The 24,180-nt window shown below is 33.8% G+C and overlaps 1 protein-coding gene and 1 pseudogene across 1 annotated transcript; one reads left to right on the top strand and one right to left on the bottom strand.

Annotated features, from left to right (window-relative positions):
- Nucleotides 1-10,606: 10,606 nt before the first annotated feature.
- LOC120150372 lies at nt 10,607-18,630 on the top strand (annotated as a pseudogene).
- A 1,968-nt stretch (nt 18,631-20,598) lies between these two features.
- Nucleotides 20,599-23,847, bottom strand: LOC120150373 (BRAP2 RING ZnF UBP domain-containing protein 1-like). The gene is made up of 11 exons (XM_039163061.1): nt 23,513-23,847; nt 23,249-23,357; nt 23,053-23,167; nt 22,849-22,946; nt 22,524-22,630; nt 22,134-22,383; nt 21,715-21,768; nt 21,472-21,615; nt 21,269-21,333; nt 20,967-21,021; nt 20,599-20,886 (listed from the first exon to the last, which is right to left on the bottom strand). Exons 1-11 carry the CDS (start codon nt 23,797-23,799, stop codon nt 20,728-20,730), a joined length of 1,443 nt encoding a protein of 480 aa, XP_039018992.1. The 5' UTR covers nt 23,800-23,847; the 3' UTR covers nt 20,599-20,727.
- Between the last annotated feature and the right edge of the window lie 333 nt (nt 23,848-24,180).

The following is a 24,180-nucleotide window of genomic DNA, read 5'->3' as shown; positions in this document are numbered from 1 at the left end:
TAAAATTTTGTAACTCATCGTTTATCTCTTAAAGAAACATTCGCAAAGGATGGTTCTGCCCTTGGTTGGGGTCGTTTAATAATTTGAAGAAGAATAAACAAAATTTTCACGTGCAAAATATGTATATTTTCCGAGAAAATAATATGAAATTGGATTTTGAAGAATAAACTTTAGGGTAAAATATAGTAATAGTCACTGAACTTTTATGAAGCTTTCATTTAGGTTCCCTAACTTTTAAAACTTGCAATACAATCTCCAAACATTTAATCCGTTTGCAATATGGTCTCCGATGTTACACTGTCGTTAGAAGATGCTAACGTGGCAGTGAGTTCACCTTTGCATTTATGAAAATTAGGGTAAATTATATAAATGATCAATGTATTTTTTAGGCACTTGCATTTAGGTCCCCCAACTTGTAAAACTTTCAAAATAGTCCTCAATTTTATTCTAAACCCCAAATTCCAAAATAATTCAATTACATTCTAAACCCTAAATTCTAAAATACTTCAAAATAATATATTGAGTTAACCAAGATTTTCATGTTAACTAAGATTTATATATTTTTTTTATATATTTTTTGATGTTTTGATTGAGTTGTATTCAGTGAAAATTGATTGTTACTGTTCGATTGAGTTCATGTGCAATTGAATGGTGGGGTATGCATGTGTAAATGACGTTTGATGGTATTGGATATTGAGTTCTAATTTCTTATTGTTTTTTTAGATTGTGTTGCATGTGTATTGGGTACTGAGTTTGAATAAAATATTGTAAACATTGATGCTATTTAAATATTGGTTGTTGGGACTTTAAATGTGAAACATTTTTTTCATGAACTTAAATCTATAAATTTTCAGAATAGTAACAATCAATTTTCACATGAACTTGGCATCATTTACACATGCATACCCCACCATTCAGTTGCACATGAACTCAATCAAACAGTAACAATCAATTTTCACTGAATACAACTCAATCAAAACATCAAAAAAAAGTATATAAATCTTGGTTAACATGAAATCTTGGTTAACTAAATATTATTTTGATTATTTTGGAATTTGAGGTTTAGAATGAAATTGAGGATTGTTTTGCAAGTTTTAAAAGTTGGGGACCTATATGCAAGCGCCTGAAAAGTTCAATGAGCATTTATATAATTTATCCTAATTTTCATAGCTAATGATCCTAAACTTTAAAGCAAGTGGAAAGAAGAATAATAGAATTAAAGTTTATTTACTCAATAATCTTAGTTGAAAGTGACCGAAGTGGTACTTAAAAACATTTTTATAATAAAATATACCTTTGAAATAAGTGTTTGTTTACTTGGAAAAATTTAAGTCAATCACTTAAAAAAGGTAAGCCGGCCCTAGTATTATAAACCACGGTAAACTACAAAAATATCCTCCCATTATAAAATATTATTTTATTAAATCTTTTAACTATTAAAAAGTTATAAAATAATCTCATAATTATAGAATAGTATTTTATTTTATTAAGTCATCCGATTATTAAAAGTTACAATATGGTCACTTAACTATTCATATGTTCCAAACTCATTTTTTCCGTTAAAAAATTGACAATTATCCGATATAGACGTTAACATGTTGACTGTAAAATGATAAAAATTTGTCAATTTTTAAGATTTGCAAAGTTTTACTCCTTTTGTCCTACAAAATTTGTTCGTTTTGATTTTTAAATTTGTTCAATTCAAAATATCCTATTAGAAAAATCAACAAATAATAATACTTATATTTCATTTTTAATCCTTATTTGTCTCATTCTTTTATATCTATCAAAACAAATATATATCAAATATATTAATTATTTTTCGAGATAATTTTGTTATTTCTATCATTTTATATAACTTAACATGTGATTAAATTTATCTCTTAAAATTATGTTTATGAATGGATGAATAAAAAAATAACAACATCCTTACCATAATAATTTTATTATAATAACAAAATTTTAATTCACATTAAATATTGATTTTATCTAATTTATATTTATATAAAAATAAAGATAAACTAAAAGGAAAGTATAAGTTTCAACCTGTTTCTGTCAGTGGAACCCACACCAAATTTAAGAAGAGGAGCGTCTCGTGTGAGAGAGAAAATAAATACAAAAACTCATATCACGATAAAATCTGATTTAATTTAGAGGCACAAAAAAAGAATCACACGATATCTCTTTTATCGTTACGATATATTTTAATTCTCGACGATATTTTGCTCTGTCTTTTTCTTTCAATTTCCCTTTATCGCACATCAATTGGGATGTCAAAGATTCGGGTTTTCTTGATATCAAATGGGTATTGACTTTATTTCTTTGGAGAAATTATACTTTGAACGTTTAAATTTTAATTTGTATCCAATTAAGTCCTTCATTCTTAAACATTGTACCCTTATATTGTTAATAAGCTCTTGATATAAATTACTTTTCTCTTATTCGAGTACAATACATATATATTGGGTTTTATTGAAGAAAGTAAACTAATTCAAGGATATTTTGAATAGTTTAATAACATATAATTTAATATAACTTATAGACAGATTTGAGTTGTAAAGTGAGCTAAATTTGAAAATTTTCAATGTTTAATGACCTAAGATGATTTTTTAAGTTTATTACTGCGGTGTTTCTATTTTTTAATTGTTAAATGTATCTATTTTTATTCATGTGTTTTATTGTACCTCTAAGACTAATATTGTTAATTGTTGATGTAGCGGAACACGTAGTTACGAGTGTAAATAAACAGAGTGTTTGGTGAACTATTGTGAACCGTTCGTAAAGTTAAATAAGCGAGTATGAACAAAATTTTATGTTTATTTAATAAACGAACGAACATTAACAGATGTGTGTTTGGTTTGTTTATGCTCACGAACAAGCTCGTTTATAAGCTTGTTTATTGAGTCATTCGTTTATGTTCACGAACAAGCTCGTTTATAAGCTTGTTTATTGAGTCCTTCATTTATGTTCACGAACAAGCTCGTTTATCTAGTTCTCATTTTTCTTTTATTTTGTTTACATTTTAAATATTCGTGAAGGTAGATATTAAATGAACACATGATAAAAGTTGAAATTTAAATTGTGGGTTTTTAAAGAGTTTAAGCAGTGTAATTTTATCATTTTTCTTAAGATTGCAAATGAAATGGTAAAACTAAAAATTGAATATATAAACGAACGATAAACGAATACGTTTACGAACATTAAACGAACGTGTTAACAACTTCAAAAATAAATAAACGAACACGATATAAAAAATTTAAATGAACATGAACCGAACAAGAACACCTTAAAAAATAAACAAATGAATACTGTTAGTTCTTTGGCAAAGTCCCACATTGGTTGTGTATAAGGAGGAGGGGAAATTCTTTTGTTATAAATCGAGCCCTCATCCTCCTTAGTTAAGCATCCCACAAATATAAGCCTTCTTCACTATTACAGGTTATTTGTACTCTTTCTCTCTTTGTAATATTTCCTGTATTAGTGAAATATTATTTTAGTAGTGTTCGAGGACATATGCATAATTTTGGATGAACCTCGTTAAATTTTGGTGTTCTCTTTTATGTCTATTTAATAGTTATTGACGGGTATAGTTGTTGTTAATTATTGTCCTATTAAAATTACTTGACTTGGTAGTTCTGTCTAAGGAAAGTGGGTTTTAAGAGAGACCATTGTGACCCATCCTTTTTTCTGAGAATCTACCTTGGGGTGATTTTTAGTACAATCGTTTTCACACTAGTCACTTAGATAATAGTTTTCAAGGTGAATTTGTTATTATTAGTGGAAACTAACCTGAATTCCACAACAATTGGTATCAGCGCTCTTGGTTTATTTTAGTATGCTCTGTGGTTGCGGCTTAGGCTGATCTTCCACATCAGAAAAAATTTTCTTGGGGTAATTGACATTCCGCATTGACAGCTATTAAATAGAATTTGTAGCAGAAATGACAGACAACACAAAAACATCCGCAAGAAATGCTGTGACAAATGTTAGATTTGCAGTGGAGATTTTTGATGGCACCGATCATTTCGGCATGTAGCAAAGTGAGGTTCTAGATGCCCTATTTCAGCAAGGTCTAGACATTGCTATTGAAGGAGAGAAACCAGATGATGTTGAGGAGAAAGGTTGGAAGATGATCAATAGATTGGCATGTGGTACTATTCGATCGTATCTTTCTAGAGAGCAGAAGTATATATTTTTTAAGGAAACTTCTGCAAGTAAATTGTGGAAGGCACTAGAGGAGAAATTTTTGAAGAAAAACGGTCAGAACAAGCTCTACATGAAAAAGAGATTGTTCCGCTTCAACTATGTACCAGGTACCACTATGAATGATCACATTACTAGCTTTAATCAGATGATGACTGATATGATGAATATGGACGTGAATTTTGAAGACGAAGATCTTGCTCTGATGTTGATGGGATCACTTCCTGATGAGTTTGAGTATCTTGAAACTACACTACTTCATGGGAAGGTTGATGTGTCTCTTAGTGAAGTAACTGCTGCCTTGTATAGTTATGAATTGAGAAAGAAAGACAAACAAGAAAACACAAATGTTGAAGCAGAAACTCTTGTTGTTAGAGGCCGTTCGAAGAGTCAGAATAAAGGAATGAGAGGGAGATCGAAGTCAAAGCCATGATTGAGCAAAGATGAATGTGTATTTTGTCGAGAAAAAGGGCACTGGAAGAAAGAATGTCACAGGCTAAAGAATAAAGGCAAACCTAAAAGGGGAAAGACTGTCTCAGAATCAAATGTGGTCGAGTATGATGATGCAAATTCAGATTTTGCATTCACTGCTACGCCATCAACCAGCTGTTCCAATTCATGGCTGTTAGATTCAGCTTGTAGCCACCATATGACCCCAATAGAGAATGGTTCTTTGATTTTAAAGAACTAAAAGGTGGAATTGTCTATACAACAAATAATTCCCCTCTTGACATACTTGGGATTGGTTCAATTCGCTTGAGGAATCAGGATGGATCAATCAGAACCTTAACAAGTGTCCATTATGTACCAGATTTAATAAGAAATCTCATCTCTGTGGGAACCTTAGAGTCAAAAGGTTTAGAAGTGAGGGAAAAAGATGAGATTATGAGGATTATCTCTGGTGCACTGGTGATAACGAAGGGAATCCAGAAAAGAAACAATGTGTGTTACTTTCTGGGTAGTACAATTGTTGGGACATCAGCAGTGTCATCTTCTACTGATGAACAGGAGTCAGAAGCAACTAGGTTATGGCATATGCACTTGGGGCATATTGGTAAAAAATCCTTGAAATTACTGATAGATCAAGGATTATTGAATGGTGCTCGGGCTTGCAAATTAGCTTTTTGTGAGTATTGCATCAAAGGGAAGAAGACGAGGGTGAAATTTGGAACAACAATCCATTATACTAAAGGTATTTTGGATTATGTTCATTCAGATGTATGGGGGCCTTCCTAGACAACTTCATTGGGAGGAACACAGTATTATGTTACCTTTGTTGATGAATTTCCCGGAGAGTTTGGGTGTATACAATGAAGATAAATGATTAGGTGCTAGGATTTTTCCTTAAATGGAAAAAGATGGTGGAGACTCAAACAGGCAGAAAAATCAAACGTCTCCGTACAGACAATGGTGGAGAGTATAAAAATGATCAATTTCTGAAAGTCTGTGAAAAAGAAGGTATTGCCAGGCACTTCGCTGTCAGAAGTACACCACAACAGAATGGGGTGGTAGAGCGTATGAACCGGACAGTAGTGGAGAAGGTTCAGTGTATGTTGTCTAATGCTGGGTTAGGCAAGGAATTTTGGGCTGAGGCTTTGGTCTATGCTTTTCACCTTGTCAACCGCTTACCATCGACTGCTATTGGTGGTAAAACACCATTAGAGAAATGGTTTGATGTACCTGCTACATATTATGATTCCTTACATGTGTTTGGTTCCACTGCATACTACCATGTTAAGGAGTCAAAGCTGGATCCAAGAGCAAAGAAGGCGATCTTTATGGGGATCACCTCTGGTGTGAAAAGCTATCGTCTTTGGTGTCCAGAAATAAAGAAAATAATCTTCAGCAGGGATGTTACCTTTGATGAATATACCATGTTGAGAAAGGTGACTTCATAAAAATTGGAGCAGACAGATGGAACTCCCAAACAAGTGGAGTTTGAAGGAAGCAAAATTGACCCAACCAATAAAGAAACTGATGTTGACTCTCCTATGGTAGAAGAAGAGTCAGATGAAGAAGAGGTTCAGACCCAAGAACCTCTACAGCAACATGAATCAATTGCACTCAGAAGGAAAAGAGGACCATTATACAACCTGCTCGTTATGCTGATATGGTATCTTTTGCATCACCAATTGCAATTGATGATGTTCCTGCCACTTTTACTGAAGCAATCCAAAGTTCATAACATAAAAAGTAGAGGATCGCCATGAATGAAGAAATGCAATCCCTTCAAAAGAATCAGACGTGGAAACTAGCTAGTCTTCCGAAGGGAAAGAAGATAATTGGGTGCAAGTGGGTATATGCAAAGAAAGATGGATTTCCCGACAAGAATAACATCCGCTACAAAGCAAGATTGGTGGCTAAAGGCTATGCTCAAATGAAGGGAGTTGATTATAATGAAGTATTTTCTCCAGTTGTAAAACATTCCTCCATCATAATTTTGTTAGCTTTGGTAGCGCAGTTGGATTTGGAACTAGTTCAGATGGATGTAAAAACTGTATTTTTACATGGAGACTTGGATGAGGAAATCTACATGACTCAGCCAGATGGATTCAAAGTTGCTGAAAAAGAAAAGATGGTGTGCAAATTAGAAAAATCGTTGTACGGTTTGAAGCAATCTCCAAGGAAGTGGTACACGCGATTTGACAAGTTTATGATAGGGCATAAGTACACAAGAAGCAAATATGATCATTGTGTGTATTTACGCAAGCTACAACACAGATCCTATATATATCTTATTCTTTATGTTGATGATATGCTGATAGCTTCCAAAAGTCAGACATAAATTGCGAAACTAAAGACTCAATTGAACATGGAGTTTGAGATGAAGGATCTTGGTGAAGCGAAGAAGATTCTAGGCATGGAGATATCAAGGGATAAGAAATTGGGAAGGCTTTGTTTGTCTCAGAAAGAATATCTGAGGAAGGTACTAAAACGTTTTGGCATGAATGAGAAGTCAAAACCAGTTAGTACACATCTTGCTCCTCATTTCAAGCTCGGTGCATCAATTTCACCTAAGGATGATGCAGAACGAGAATACATGTCAAAGGTTCCGTATGCAAATGTTGTTAGTAGCTTGATGTATGCAATGGTGTGTACGAGACTCGCTATTTCACAGGCAATTGGGGTTGTGAGCATGTATATGCATGATCCTGGAAAGGAGCATTGACAAGCTGTGAAATAGATTCTGCGGTATATTCTGAACACCGTAGATGTTGGTTTGGTCTTTCAGCAGGACAAACAAGATGGTCAGTGTGTAGTTGGGTATTGTGATTCAGACTATGCAGGTGATTTCGACAAGCGTCAATCAACTATTGATTATGTGTTTACATTTGCAAAGGCACCAGTCAGTTAGAAGCCCACCTTACAGTCAACAATGGCTTTGTCTACTACAGATGCAGAGTATATGGCAGTTACAGAGGCTGTGAAGGAGGCAATTTGGCTTCAAGGGTTGCTTGGTGAATTGGGAATGTAATAGAAGCACATCAAAGTTCACTGTGACAGTCAGACTGCTATTCATTTAGCAAAGAACCATGTTTACCATGCAAGGACGAAGCACATCGATGTTCGATATCACTTTGTACGAGAGATTCTATAAGAAGGTGGAGTCATAATCGAGAAGATTCGGACCACTGAGAATCCTGCTGATATGTTGACAAAAGTGGTAACTGCGGTCAAGTTTAAACATTGTTTAGACTTGGTCAATATTGTTACAAATTGAAAGATGAGTTTGCAGAAACTACTGAAGATTGGATTTTTGAGAGATGTGTGTGGAATTTACCAAGGTGGAGATTTGTTGGTTTTTTGGCAAAGTCCCACATTGGTTGTGTATAAGGAGGAGGGGAAAAATTCTTTTGTTATAAATAGAGCCCTCATTCTCCTTAGTTAAGCATCCCACAAATATAAGCTTTCTTCACTATTAAAGGCTATTTGTACTCTTTCTCTCTTTGTAATATTTTCTCTATTAGTGAAATATTATTTTAGTAGTGTTCGAGGATATAGGCATAATTTTGGCCGAACCCGTTAAATTTTGGTGTTCTCTTTTATGTCTATTTAATAGCTATTTTCGGGTATAGTTGTTGTTAATTATTGTCCTATTAAAATTACTTATATTGGTAGTTCTGTCTAAGGAAAGTGAGTTTTAAGAGGGACCATTGTGACCCTTCCTCTTTCTTGGGAATCTACCTTGGGATGATTTTTAGTATAATCGTTTTCACACTAGTCACCTAGATAATAGTTTTCAAAGTGAATTTGTTATTATTGGTGGAAATTAACCTGAATTCCACAACAAATACGAACATAACCTTGTTCGTTCAAGCTCAATTCATTTACCTCTTACATGCAGTAGTTTCATGTGTTGTAACATGACTTTTTGAGTAAATAAGAGTCATAAAATTTAAAATAAAATATTTTATAAATTTAAATATTTTTTTACATTTTAAAAATTTAAAAAATAGAATTATGATATAGAAATATTATAAAAATCTAAAAATAAAATTTAAGTTATAATTGATGAGTCAAATGTTAACTATTAAATTAATGTGTCACATCATAACCCTTAATAATGATTAATGTTTCGATGATCCTTTTGTAATAATTTAATAATTATTTTATAATTTTTGAAATTACATTGATAAAAAATGATTTATATAAGTTAAGGACTATCGGCTTACTTTATCCTTTTTTCCCCATTAAATAATTATATAGATACACATGTCTATTTGCACCAGTATAAAAACTAAACGAATTTCATACACCTTCATAATTTTTTCTACGATTAATATTTTAATAATTTGACCATTGAATTTACAATTTATTACGCATATAATCGAATCAAACTAATAGTTTTATCACGTAGACCTAAAATAATGTCTTTATTGATGGAATTATATAAAAATAAATAATTATGTATTATCAACAATTGAATTATTATTATTTATTAGTTTTAGATTATTATAATGTGTTCATAATTTTCTTAGTCATTAACAACGTATAAAGACACTCTGTATATGTAATTGCTCTAATAAGGGATCTTTAAGAAAATGATACCCTTTTTTATTATTGAGATCACATGATAAGTTTCAACAATCCCCCAACTATAGGGTATTACTTTATTGAGTCCCTCAACTATTAAATGTTATAAAATAGTCTTCCGACTATAGGACATTACTTTGTTGAATCTCCCTACTATTAAAAGTTATAAAATAATCACTTGACTATTCATATGTTTCAAACTCGTCATTTTCTATTCATAAATTGATGGCCGTTTGAGCTGAACGTTAACTTAGTGATTGAGAAATGATTTTGACGATGTGTATTGACACCGTCATTACTTTTTAAGCATGGACTCGATGACATAATGTTTCATACATTGGCTCAATGATATAATGTAAACAGAAACTCGATCCACAAAATATACCTCAAACAATTAAAAGATCAAATTTTATCATATCACAAATCAATATGTTAATGTCCAGCTCAAAAGACTGTCAACTTTTTAATGAAAAATGACGAGTTTGAAACATATTAATAGTTAGATGACCATTTTGTAACTTTTAATAGTCAGAGAACTCAACAAAATAATGCTCTATAGTCAGGGGACTATTTTGTAACTTTTAGTAGTTGGAGGACTTAACAACGCAATACTTTATAATTGAATGATCATTTGTGTAATTTACCCAAAACATTATTTAGTAAAAGAAGTCTGCCAAGTGTATTATCCAATTAAAAGTCCTAAAGTCAATTTTCATATCTAATATACCCCTAAATTCCGAAGTTTTATATGGTTATAAAATTAATTATTAATGTAAAATTAGTAATAAAATTTTATACAAATGGCAAGAAAAGCTAATATCTGCTAATAGCATCAATAAGTCAAATGGCTTATCAGATATCGTATCACTTTCAAGTCTACCTACTTATCAATCGAGTTTCTGACTTTTAATTCTCACAATATCTCGTATCGTCTCGATCTGATCACGATATTTAATTTAAACATGTCTGCATCTCTCTTTTTTCATCTTTCAATTCCCTAACCATCTCCTCCCTTGTATAAATACTTCAACCAGAAACAACACAGAGAGACACACACACACACCAAACAAAATAACATTCAAAAAGAGAGAAAGAAGAAATCAACAACTAAAAGAGAAAGCAGTGAAACGACCGCTTTCTCCAAAGAAATTCTCCCGATCTGTGAAATTAAATCTGGTAATTTTCGTTATCATTTCTATGTTTCTTTAATTATTACTTTTGGATTATTGTTTTGAGTTGTTGGATTTATTGAATTGAGATCATAATTTCTAAGTGGTTTTTGGTTGTGTTTTTTTTTATGAAGTGTAATTGATTTATGAGAAGCTCATATCACTTTGCCTTTTTTCTTTTTGTTGATTTATTTTTACAGAGTTACGATCATGTCATCGCTCAGCAGAGAACTCGTGTTTCTTATACTTCAATTCCTTGATGAAGAGAAATTTAAAGGAACTGTTCACAAGTATGGTTTAATATTTGCAGTTTTTTCAAATAAGAATTTTATTTGTTTCTACTTTGTGTTTGTTGGTTAATGGATTTGAATTTAACAGATTGGAGCAAGAGTCAGGGTTTTATTTCAATTTGAGATATTTTGAGGAAATGGTGACAAATGGGGAGTGGGATGAGGTAGAGAAGTATCTCTCGGGGTTTACAAAGGTTGATGATAACAAATATTCCATGAAGATTTTTTTGAGATTCGAAAACAGAAATACCTTGAAGCTCTTGACAAGTAAGCTGGACGCCTGGACATTTTCCCCCTCGTTAAGCTTAGAGTGTCGTCTAATCCTGTTGTTTAGTTTGTTTGTTAGCATTTTTGCAAGTTTGCAAGTGAATTGAGTTACAGAAAAAGGGGAAATGTTGTAAGTTCATTTGTTTTTGTTTCACTGAAATAAATGCAGGCAAGATCGTGGTAAAGCTGTGGAGATTTTAACTAAGGACTTGAAATTGTTTTCAGCGTTTAATGAGGAACTTTTTAAGGAAATTACACATCTGTTGACGTTGGAAAACTTTAGGTATAAATGAGATATTGATGTCAGTTTATTCTTTGTCCACTGTGGCATCACTTTGGCATCTCTGTCTCTCTAATTCATTAGTTCATGCAATTTTATGGCTTATGTTAATATGCAGAGAAAATGAGCAGCTGTCTAAATATGGGGATACCAAATCTGCTAGAGGTATAATGCTTGCAGAATTAAAAAGGTTAATAGAGGCTAACCCCCTTTTCCGTGATAAGCTTCAATTTCCTACCTTGAAGAATTCAAGACTGCGGACACTAATAAATCAAAGGTTATATTATTGTTTCTTGATTCTAAACTTCTTTAATCCCTTCCTCTTTGAGCTTCTTGACAGTTGTTCTTGTTAATATAATGCAGTTTGAATTGGCAGCATCAGCTTTGTAAGAATCCCAGGTCTAATCCAGACATCAAAACACTGTTTGTAGACCACAGTTGTGGACAACCAAACGGTGCACAAGCTCCATCCCCTGTCACTAATCCTTTAATGAGTGCCATCCCAAAGGCAGGGGGTTTTCCTCCACTCGGTTCTCATGGTGTTAGTTTGTAGAAGTCCTAACTCCCAAGTAATTTTAAGTTGTTTCTGGATTTTTTTTTAATTTCTTTTGACATCTTATGCATATATGCACAGCCTTTTCAGCCCACACCCTCTGCACTTCCTATCACTCTTGCTGGATGGATGGTGAATCCAGCACCTGTGCCTCACCCTGCTGCTTCTGCAGGACCAATTGGACTAGCTGCACCTAATAATGCAGGTAGTTATTTAGAGAATCTGTTCATTGTGTTCATACTTCAAATTACTTCTTCTTCACCAAGTTCTACACTTATCATGCAGGTGTGGATATGCATGTTGTAATGCTTCATTATATGTTAGAATTACTTGTGCTGCCTCTGACGAGATACATAATGCATAAACCTGTTAGGAAAAGACATATTTGTTGCTAATATGTATTTAAGATGTAAGATCAAGATGCACTGAGAACTCACAATAGCATAAAGATTTTGGGATGTCAGACAGGTTGTTTTTCTAGTGAAATGTGTATCTTGATGGATTCTTATTTTACCTTCTATATTTGTTTCTCATGCTAGCTGCAATCTTAAAACGCCCTATAACTCCAATCAATAACCCAGCTCTGGACTATCAGTCAGCAGATTCTGAACATGTTTTGAAGAGACCAAGGCCCTTTGGAATGCCGGATGAGGTATGTCAATCTAATCATACTCCACGTGATTGTTTATAGTTAGATTTAACTGATGTAACATATACATTTCTATTTTTGCATGTCGAAGTATGGCTAGGAGATGCTTGTGATACATTTGTATTGAGGTTTAGAGGATATTAATTAAATCATGTGAAGAATGTGATTTAAATGAAAACAATCAGTTGTTTTGAAATTTTATTTGTATATTATGGCCTTTTCTAGGTATAATAATGACCAATTGAAATTTTGTTACTCTCCTGGTTATCTCAAGATGGATAATCAAATAAAGAAATTTTCCCCGAATTTTTAAATCCATCTTGTTTTCCTTGATGGTTGAAAGAAAAGAGAGTGGTACTTCACCGTTTATGTAGTTTGATAGTATTTTTTGAGTTTTAGTGGTTTTGTTTTCACCTTAAGGTTTTTGTTTTAGGCCACTAGTCTTTTGGCTGGTAACGAGGTCTTCATCTTGTAGTATAGCAGCATCCATCCAGTTTTTATTGAAACTGTATATTATAAATTATCGGTACCTAATCAGCTATGCTTCACCACCAGGTCAATAATTTGCCTGTAAATATTTTGCCCGTTCCATATGCCAGCCAGAGCCATGGTCAAAGTTCTTATTCTCCTGATGACTTGCCTAAGACTGTTGTTATGACCCTAAGTCAGGGGTCTACAGTCAAGAGCATGGATTTCCATCCAGTGCAACAAATTCTACTTCTTGGTGAGCCAAGAACAAAAATTTCCATTTCTGCTCAGAATCATTTTCTGTAAATTATGTTTTCATAAACTGGTTTTTGCTTCCCTTTGTTGTCGTATTCTAATTTTGTATGTTTTTTTTCTTTTTCCATATTTGGTTTTATAATATCAGTGGGGACAAACATTGGTGATATCATGGTTTGGGAAGTAGGTAGTGGTGAAAAAATAGCTTATAAAACTTTTAAGGTCTGGGACCTTTCATCTTGTTCGGTGCCTCTGCAGGTTTGAATTCTTTCGCCACTAACAAGATTTATTGAACTTGAAGCAGTCACAAATGTTAATCTTCTGATTCTCAATCAGGCATTTCTGGCGAGTGATTATACTGTAGCAGTTAACCGTGTTATGTGGAGCCCTGATGGAGCTCTTTTTGGTAATTCCCAGGGCTGTAACAATTGAATTTCTGATAGTCTGCCTTTATGCAACGGAAGTAAATTCATCTAATGAAACACTAGATTTGAGATTTTCTCCTTATTTTCAGGTGTTGCTTATTCCAAGCATATTGTGCATATATACTCCTACCATGGTGGTGATGATCTACGTAACCACCTAGAGGTTTGTGTGACTAGTCAATGCAGTTATGTCCAGCAAGGATTTTTAAGCTGATGTCGTCCTTTTTACATTCATTGAATTCTTTTCTATTTTAGATTGAGGCTCATGTTGGGAGTGTCAATGATCTTGCATTCTCTTATCCAAACAAACAATTGAGCATTGTCACATGTGGCGAGGACAGGATTATTAAGGTTGCTTTCATCTCGTTACTTTTATCTTACTTCATCTGTTGGAATTCATTTCTAACAGTTCAATCTTTGTAGGTTTGGGATGCTAATACTGGGGCTAAGCAGTATTCTTTTGAGGGTCATGAAGCACCTGTCTATTCTATATGCCCTCATCACAAGGAAAATATTCAGGTAACAGACAACAGCATGGAGATTGGCACTCATTTTCCCCTTTGTTAGAATTTTTTTCCATTTTAACAGAGTAAAAAGGGTTATATTGATTATTTTCCTTTTATTTACAAAATGAGCCAATATGACATTCAGAAAACTAAAGTTCTTAAGTTCTGTCCAATTTGTTCATAGATCTTAACAAATGAAAGGTATTGAATAATTATAAAGTTGATGTTAAACCACGACCATTTAATTTATATTCAATCAGTGTCTGTTTTTAGCCTTTTCTTTCTGGTTGGTATTTTTTGTTTGTTTTCCGGCATGCTATCTTCTGTGTAAATGAAGCTTGCTTTACAACCCACCCCCCAAAAAAAAAAAACTCCCATGACCACCTCCTGCTTAAATCTTTTTAAATGATGTACAAGAGTTAAACTATATTCTAAGTATAAATATTCTGGGAAATCAGAATTGGTGAGAAAAAAATTTCAAATTTTTGGGAATTTTGTCATTGAACAATCAGTTTGGAATTTTGTCATTGAACAATCAGTTTTAAGATTTAGTGCCATTCTTTCTTTCAACCATAGAGTCCACAACTCCTTTCTAAAGACCCTTCATTCATTAAGAAGCTCTCTATTTCCTTTTTGGTGAATGTTATTTTAAATTACACATTCTAATCATTAGCAGTCGGTGTCCTATAAGTTTCATATTTTATTGCTGTTATGCTTAAAGATTTCCCTTTTCTTCTGTCTTATTCTCCCCTTTCAGTTCATTTTCTCAACAGCAACTGATGGGAAAATAAAGGCATGGTTGTATGATACTATGGGTTCAAGAGTTGACTACAATGCACCAGGCCAGTCCTCCATAGCAATGGCATACAGTGCAGATGGAACAAGGTTCTTATGTCATATGTCCACTCTCTGACTTTGTTCTTTCTTCTTTTGAGGTTGTTCTTATCTATCTTTCTATTCATTGTGGTGATACTTATCTTTTCAATTTATCGGCTACTTGTAGGCTATTCTCATGCGGGACAAATAAAGAGGGGGAATCATTCTTGGTGGAATGGAATGAAAGTGAAGGAGCTGTCAAGCGGACGTATTTTGGTCTTGGGAAACGATCTGTGGGAGTTGTTCAGTTTGATACCACAAAGAATCGGTTCTTAGCTGCTGGTGATGAGTTCACTGTCAAATTCTGGGACATGGACAATCTTAATTTATTAACAAGTACTCCAGCTAATGGTGGATTGCCGGTACGTAAGCATTTGCATTATTCCTGCAAGGCTGTCTGATACTAACTCCTACCTACTAACTGTACTTGTTATAACAACATGCAGCCTTCCCCTTGCATTAGATTTAACAAGGAAGGAACATTGCTAGCCGTTTCAACTGATGACAATGGGGTTAAAGTCCTAGCAAATTCAGATGGCTTTAGGTTGATACGGACAGTGGAGAATCGTTCATTTGATGCCTCTAGAGTTGAGCCTGCTGGCATTGTAAAGGTAAAATCTCCTTGTTTGTATACACAACATAATATAACTATTCATCAACATACATACTTTTTTTATGATAATATGTTTTCTAAGTGGCTGATATAAGTAACAGGCTCCAAGTATTGGTACATTTGGCTCCAACAATACAACTATAGGAACAACCTTGGGTGATCGGGCTTCATCAGTACCTGCTATGGTTGGAATGGTGAGTCACTATCATAATCATAACCTAAATGCTTTTGCAGAAATTTACATGGATGTACCTATCTTTGAATGCTAATGTTTACGGAGTCTATTTTATGATCTATCTTTTTACTTTTGGGTCACTTCAGATCAATGATGGTAGAAGTGTGGCGGATATAAAGCCCAGAATTGCAGATGAGTCTGTGGAGAAATCTAGGATCTGGAAACTTACAGAAATCAATGAACCATTGCAGTGCCGCTCCTTAAGGCTTCCTGATAGTTTGACAGCTATGAGGGTAAACCTAAGTCCCTAATTGTGTACTTTATAGAATTTGGAAAAAATTGTGCCTGAATTCCACCTTTTCTGACATTTCTAAAATCTTCTGCTCCGGAATAATTCAATAAGAGTTTATCCTCTTCTCACTGTATGGCAAACAGATGTGTAATGTTTTCAGGTTTTATTAGCAATTGGGAACTAAATTTATCTGTAGAAAAGTTTGCAGTTTCCATTGTTTATGGTTGTGATTTTTTCCTCGGTAGATTATGATAATATATATTTATTTATTAAAGACAAGGACAGTCATTTATTTTTTGTATGATGTCAGATTTCTAGACTAATATATACAAATTCTGGAGTTGCCATATTGGCTTTAGCATCTAATGCTGTGCACAAGCTTTGGAAATGGCAGAAGAACGATCGCAACTTAACTGTGAAGGTATTAAAATTTCTTTAAAAACTCTTTACTAGGTTGCATACTGTGTATCATAATGATTTTGTATTGTTCCCCCCCCCAATATTATTGTAAATTAGGTATTAACTAAGATTTTGCCTGTGTTAGGCCACAACTAGTGTTGCGCCACAATTATGGCAGCCGACGAGTGGAATATTGATGACTAATGATATAGGTGATACAAATCCTGAAGACGCTGTTCCATGCTTTGCTCTTTCAAAGAATGATTCCTATGTCATGTCAGCTTCCGGGGGTAAAATCTCACTATTCAATATGATGACATTTAAGGTAGCTCCTTTCTCTTTTCATTTCATTTTTTGGACGTGACTATTTTTAGGGAAGCTTTGGTGTTTTATGTTTATAGCACTTGTAACTAAACTTTGTTTAAATAATGAGGGTATTCATTTGGATTTTTAGATTGAAATTGACTGATGATGAGGTTATTCTTTTTTTATAGTTTGTTCAATACAATTATTGCTTTCTTTACGTTTATTTTGTATTTTTTTTTGCTTTCTTAATTTGCAGACGATGACAACATTCATGCCCCCACCACCCGCAGCTACCTTCCTTGCATTTCATCCTCTGGACAATAACATCATTGCCATAGGCATGGATGATTCATCAATCCAAATTTACAATGTCCGGGTGGATGAGGTCCTTAATTGACTTAGAACTTTGATGGATGTTTAGAAATAAGTTGAAATCATTTGATTCAACTGCGTGCCCTATTTTCTCAGGTGAAAACAAAGTTGAAAGGTCATCAGAAAAGAATAACAGGCCTTGCATTCTCTAATAGTCTAAGTGTGCTTGTTTCGTCAGGAGCCGACAGTCAGGTAAGAAATATTAGTGTTTCTCCCATGCATGCCTGTCTTATCCTAAAAGCAGTTCAACAGCCCACTGGGAGAAAACTAAAATAACTGAATACTTTTGAAATGGAAACTTGTATATGTTTAACGCCAACTCGCAAAAAACGTGTTATCAAAAGCTCAAGTTTGTAACAATTGGCTTATTTTAAGTTAAATCTTGTCAAGGATATATGGGAAAAGCTTCTTGCTGAAAACATATTAATTTGTTATGCTTACATGAGGTCTTTCCTACATGTTTTGTTGTTTAGTTCTAAAAAATATATTGAATTTCACAGGAGTTACCTTGTTTGTTAATGTCTTAGATAATGATTCTTAGTATTTGTTTGGATCATTATCGTCTTCTGATTATTTAAAATCTCTTTTTCCCTGAAGCTGTGTGTCTGGAGCATGGATGGATGGGAGAAACAAGCAAGCAGGCTCTTGCAAATCCCAAACGGGCGAGCACCATCTCCCCATGCAGATACGCGTGTTCAATTTCACCTGGACCAGACACATTTTCTGGCAGTTCATGAATCACAGATTGCTATATTTGAAGCACCGAAACTACAATGCCTAAAGCAGGTTTCTGGGCTTATTTTTCTTCATTATAAATAATATATATTTTAAAAATCATTGCTTAAAATCTATATGTTTGAATCAAGTGCACTTTAGGAGGTAATTGCTTTGCATCTGTGGTAAGAAGTGTCCCTGCAATGCCAAATTTGAGTTTTTAGAAATTGCTTTGCTGTGCCAGTAAAGTTTGCTAGTGATCAGGGGTTATTTTGAGGTCCATAATATTATTTCGAAATTGTTTTCTCAAACAGTGGGTCCCTCGAGAAGCAAGTGGTGCCATCACACATGCGACGTACTCTTGTGACGGCCAATCAATATACGTGAGCTTTGAAGACGGAGGTGTGGGTGTTCTTACCGCTTCAACACTGAGATTGAGGTGTCGAATACGTCCAGCCGCATATTTACCTCCCAATCCGAGGTGCCTTTTCCATTTCTATTTATAGAATCAGTTATACCCAATGAGACGAGTCATTCTTGGACGTTTCTAACAATGCCTCCTTCCAACAGCCTGAAAGTTTATCCACTTGTCCTTGCGGCTCATCCATCAGACCCAAATCAATTTGCTTTGGGACTAACAGATGGTGGAGTCCACGTCATCGAGCCATTGGAATCCGAAGGAAAATGGGGCACCTCTCCTCCGGTTGAAAATGGCGCTGGACCAAGTTGCACATCTGGTCCAAGTGGCTCAGAGATACCCCAACGGTGACCTGTCATTGAACAAGTGATTTACAAAGTACGTCTCTCTCCCGAACTACCCCGGCCGGCCCCAAAAGGTTCCATGTTAATGTAATCTTCAAGCGGAAGTCGGGCTTGATGCTACGAAGGCATAGTGTTTCATTGATTCCATCATTTCTTGAGGATTGTTTGTAAATTTAGGAAGTTGGTGAGTGGACAAGGTGGGTGTTGCTGACTATATAGACATGGAAAAAGGGATGAAATGTGGTGTTGGTTTAATAATAGCAGAGGTCTGTATGTTTATTATTTAGCTTTTCAGAAACTGTTAAAATTGTCTAATATCACCAATTTTTCTAGAAAAGCAGAATTATGTTGGTAAGTGTATTTAAGCTATATTATTGAGTACACACAAATCAAGCAACCTCAACTAAGTTGAGAGATTTTGAATAAATATTATCTTGTATTCATTCTATTTTTTTTTTTTAAAAAAAATTGTGTTAGAGTAGATAATGAAATTTGAAAGTTCATATCCAAATCGAATGGTTTATTCAAAAAAATAGAATTTTTACCAGCTATTTTTAAATGTGGTTGTAAATCATCTTTTTCTAACATCTTTGGTGGTCATCTTACACATCGATAGACTTATCTCATCACCCTTTGTCATTTTATCAATTCAGATTTCTCAAAATCTTTTTAAAACTAATGAAATTAAACACAAAATTATTATATTTTAAGTTTGGGGTTTTCCCAAATTGAGAGGTTTGAGGTACTTTTTTCAAAAATTTGAATGGTAAAAAATTTCTTTTGAGAAGACGTAACATATCTTAAAACTAGTATCACCGTATTGTTGTTAGAAGAGATTGAAACATTAAAACATTAAATCTTTAGATGAATTTCATCGATTTTGAGTGCGTTTTATGAAAAATCAATCCGAGGAGAAAAAAGAGAAGTGAAATATGAGCATTTTGACATTGATTTTATCACGAATGGTAAACAACGATGGGCGCCAAATGAATTGGTATCATTAGTCATCTTGACACCAATTCAATTAAGAGTGACCAAAATAACATCATTTATTAAGTATTATAAATATTATGTCATGGGTGTTATTATAATTTTATATTTATACAAGCATTCAAATAAAATAGTTAAAACTCATTCGTTTAGATTTAAACATATATTCGAAGACTTTCAAACATATCTTTTATCACTCCACTTACTATCATCATTATAATAAATTTTACAAATATTATTTTATATAAAATATTGATTATGAAAATTAAATGTTTCTTCCTAAAACTAGGTATTGTTCACATGGATAATAGTGTGTCAAATACTTATTATTTAAGTCAATTCAAATGAGAAAGTGTAAAAAACTAAAAGTATAAAATAAAAAAGTAATACACATATAACTATAAATGTAATTTCCTTTTATTTGTACCAAACTAAAAAGTCTACACTAAATAAAGTCTACTAAAGGCTCTTGTACTATAAAAAAGTCTAATTTTATTCTTCTACTATTACAAGAGATTTTAGTTTCTTAACATCTGATGTCCAATATCTGATGAGAACAAACCAACTCAAATATCAAACATCACACTAATCACAGACAGAACAACTCGAATATCAAACATCGCATTAATCACAGACAGAAAGGACTCAAACCAAAACCAATCTAAATTCATGCTTCTAGAATTTTCTTTTATAATAATCACCAAACAACAGGGAAAACATGCTTAATACAAGTCAGCACAATCAAATTTATCACCAAAAGTATATCAGAAGGCAATTAAACTAAATGTTTTACAAGCAGGGGCAAAATCATCATTTTACACTTTGACATTCATAAAATATTTGATTGCCACATGCCATGTTCTTATTGGTCACCTGTTCATTTTTTTTTGGATAAATTGAAATAAAAATGATGAGAGAAAGTGTATACTGGAAGAAAACATGCATTAAGCCTATAAAATATATGACAATAATTTCTCAAAATTTCAACATATTAAAAAGACTGGCAATTGATTGTGTGCTTCTTTCCAAATCCTTTTCTAAATCTTCTGAAACCTTTGCTGAATCTACAAATTATTCAACTATACAATAAAACATGATCGTGCTTTCTCCTCAGGATAATCACATTTACCTAATTCCGTCTTTGACCCGATTTCTTATGCCTCCTGCTGTTAGCTGAGGAAGATTGTGTAGACGGAACAGGCAAGACCGTTCCTCCCCTGATACAATCTGAATCCTTCATGTCAACAAGTGTCTTCTGAGCTTCGATATAGACCTTAAGATCACGTATCTGTCACGACAAACTACTGTCAAAGCCGGAATATCTCAAGCAATTGCATAGAAACATATAAACTTAGTTCGTTAAGATACCTGCTCTTCCAAATCAAGTATCTTCTCATCCATCAACCTCGATTCAGAAGCTTCCCTAAAATGAAAAACAAAACATAGACACCATGTAAGATCTAGAAGCCGAGAACGAAGATAAGAGAAAAAGGTAAAACTTGTGACATAAAATACAAGCAAGCAAGCAAAAGATGAAATAACAATTTAGAAAATAATTAGGTAAAAACACAAATTAGTTGCACGTGTAACGGTAACAAGTTTCCCCACTTTTTGGGCAAGAAATGTAGATAATAATTATGTTAATAGATCCAGGGTGGAAATTAAAGTACCTCTCTTCGATTTCCTTGACCTTTTCACGCCAAACTTGTTGGTCTTTTATGAGTTTACGGTTGACCTGCAATGAAATAACTATATTAACCATTGCAACAAATTCTATGACTGATAATGATGATGTTATAAAGAACTGCCTATGCAAATGATTTGCACAAATCAAGCATTCAGAAACTGCATATTGGAACATGTTGAAACACACCTCGGCAAGATCATTTTTTTCCTCAGTGCACTTATCCAGATTACTTTGGATGTCCTGCATTTCGGATGTCACAGCCTTCTCCACTGCTTCAGCAATGGTACTCTCTCTTTTGCTTTTGGCTTCCGCGAGCATAGATTCGTAATTCTGTAGGATGGGGAGTAGAACAGAATATAAATAATAGTTCTTTATACGTAAAAATCACAACAGTACCAGTAGGACAAGAACAAAGAGTGTTCCTCTTACTTGTCTTTGTTTCTCCAACTCAGTAGCCAGAAGTCGGCTGTACTCATCAAAAACCTGTTTCATTGGCACTTATGTCAATTGTCAAAGTCAGTACATGTGCACGTGAAAAGCAGCAGTCAGATTGTTACATATCTACAACTAAAGTCACAAAGTTTCAAAACAAGAAGTACAAAGTAGGACAATATAATTTTATTGACAACTCTTCACTGTACAGGCTAATGAGATTGTTCTACTGGTACTATTGTTGCCAAAGTCATATCCGTTCCAGTTAAAGCTAATGAGATTGTTCTACTCGTTCAAAGAAACATGTTAAACTTAAAAGATTGCAAAGTGAAGATTTCCAATTGGCTAGTTTAAGATATCCATAATTATCATTGAATAATAAATAACCTACCAGAAGTAATTTATAAGGAATATACCGCTTCAACTTTGCTGCTGTAGATGACCTCATTAATTCCAGAATCATCACCATAGCCACAGGAACGACAAGTTCCTTCAATTGATGTGTAACGAGAGTTCATCTCAACTGGTTTGCCATCAACTCTTGAATGATTTAATCGATGAACATAACCATCACCCACATAATCCCATATTTGTTGCGATATTAACTCAAGGGAATAGCAATGCTGTGTATCTTTCCAATGTCTAACGGCATGACCCTCTTTATATCTGCAGTGCCCACAAAAGTGTGGATTGAAACATAGAAGACCATGTATTCACGTAACAAAACATAAATAAAGTGATAATTGCGTTTAGATAATGTTATCGTATTTGAACACAATAAGAAAGGACAGCTGATAATGCATTACCTTCCACACCCCATAAAACCACATATCAAACAGATCCAAAGATTCTCCCCAGATCCACAAGTAGAACAGACTGGATTTTCATCCTGCTGCTGGCAAAACCGGCAGACCTACCAACATGAATGATGCTAATTAAAACATTGTTCCATACGGAAAAAAATTGAACACCAATTTTAATGAAGACGAGCCCTAAACTTAACAGAAGCATATGTAATAGTAGTAACTGATACCAAAAAATAAGTAAGCATCTCCTGGATAACAATAGAAGGATACTGACAAGAATACAAAATGAAGAGCACAAATTTCATGGAACCAAGAACTAGCTTACTGTACAGGACAAGTAAGTCCATTTTGAAGGACAAGAACATTGAAACGAATGGTCACAAAACGTACTAACTATCCCACTAGTATCTGGGTCCAATCTCTCTGTCATCAAACACCAAAAACCAAAGAAGTGAAATTAATAACATAAATATATAAGACAACATATAAACACAAGATCAAATAGGATAATTTCTGTTTTATCACTAACCGAGACAAATGGGGCAAGTAGGCAATGCAGCAAATCCTTCAGGAGATGTGCTTGCAATCTCGGCCAATTCCGTGTATTCCAAGGAATGCATAAAAAGGATGTGACATAACTCAGCCTAAAAGAAACTCAACTCATTAATCAAAATTGTTACTCAAAAGGATCAAAATGAAGTCATTAGGAGGTAAAGCTTACCAACCTCAGAAGGTGAAAACCTCTTCCCGTTCAAGCTAAAATAGAATGCATCGGTATCCAACTGGTTAACAAACTCGATTAATACGCTATATCTATCTTCCATTCCATCATTCCTAATATTCCAAAACATACACCATTAACGTAAAAAGAAAGGGTTTTTTAAACGAAAGTATGATACGAAGATAAAATTTTATTTTATTTTGGTAAAAATTCATGAAATTGGGATAAAAAATGATCTTTGAAAGAGTTGCAAAGGGCGATACGATACCATATGAAGAGAAGGTATGCTACATTCTCGAGGTGGAAGCTGACGAATCGGATGAAATCGGCGGCGGAGAGATAGTTGGGAACGGCGACGACAAAGAGGGAAGTGGAGCGTGTGCTAGGGTTGGGTAGGGAGCTTTGGGAGGCATCCCGATAGAGGTGAACGACCCCTCTCCTTTCGCGGATTTTAGGGTTAGAGTTTGATGGGGAACTGGTGGTATAGAATTCAATTTCTTCGGCGTCGACGAGTGGTATCTCGGCGTCCACTGAGTGAACTCGGAGGATGAACATGGTGAGTAACTGAGCTCACTCGCTTTCGGAGTACAAACGAATCGATCCTGGAACTAAAAAAAAGTTCAAAATGTATAACTTGTTCAAAAGTTAAATTACGGTACTCTGTCTATAAAATGTTATTTTTTGAATCACTAAATTATTAAAAATTATAAAATCATTATTTAATTATTTATATATTATAAATTTATTTTTTTAATTAAAAAATTAATTATTATGTGAGTTTGATATTAACATATTGACTAAAATATTTACATTAATTATCATTTTAAATAAAGTTTATATCTAATTAGTACATTAGACATTATTCAATTATGAATTTTAAATATAACCTAGATAGTTTGTATTTATTAAATAGTGTATTACTTTGTGCAAGTTAAA

This window comes from Hibiscus syriacus, unplaced genomic scaffold (assembly GCF_006381635.1).
Source record: "Hibiscus syriacus cultivar Baekdansim isolate YM2019G1 unplaced genomic scaffold, ASM638163v2 tig00111022_pilon, whole genome shotgun sequence".
Taxonomy (NCBI): domain Eukaryota; kingdom Viridiplantae; phylum Streptophyta; class Magnoliopsida; order Malvales; family Malvaceae; genus Hibiscus; species Hibiscus syriacus.
The sequence above is the reverse complement of the archived record's forward strand: the minus strand, read 5'-3'. Positions and strand labels throughout refer to the sequence as shown.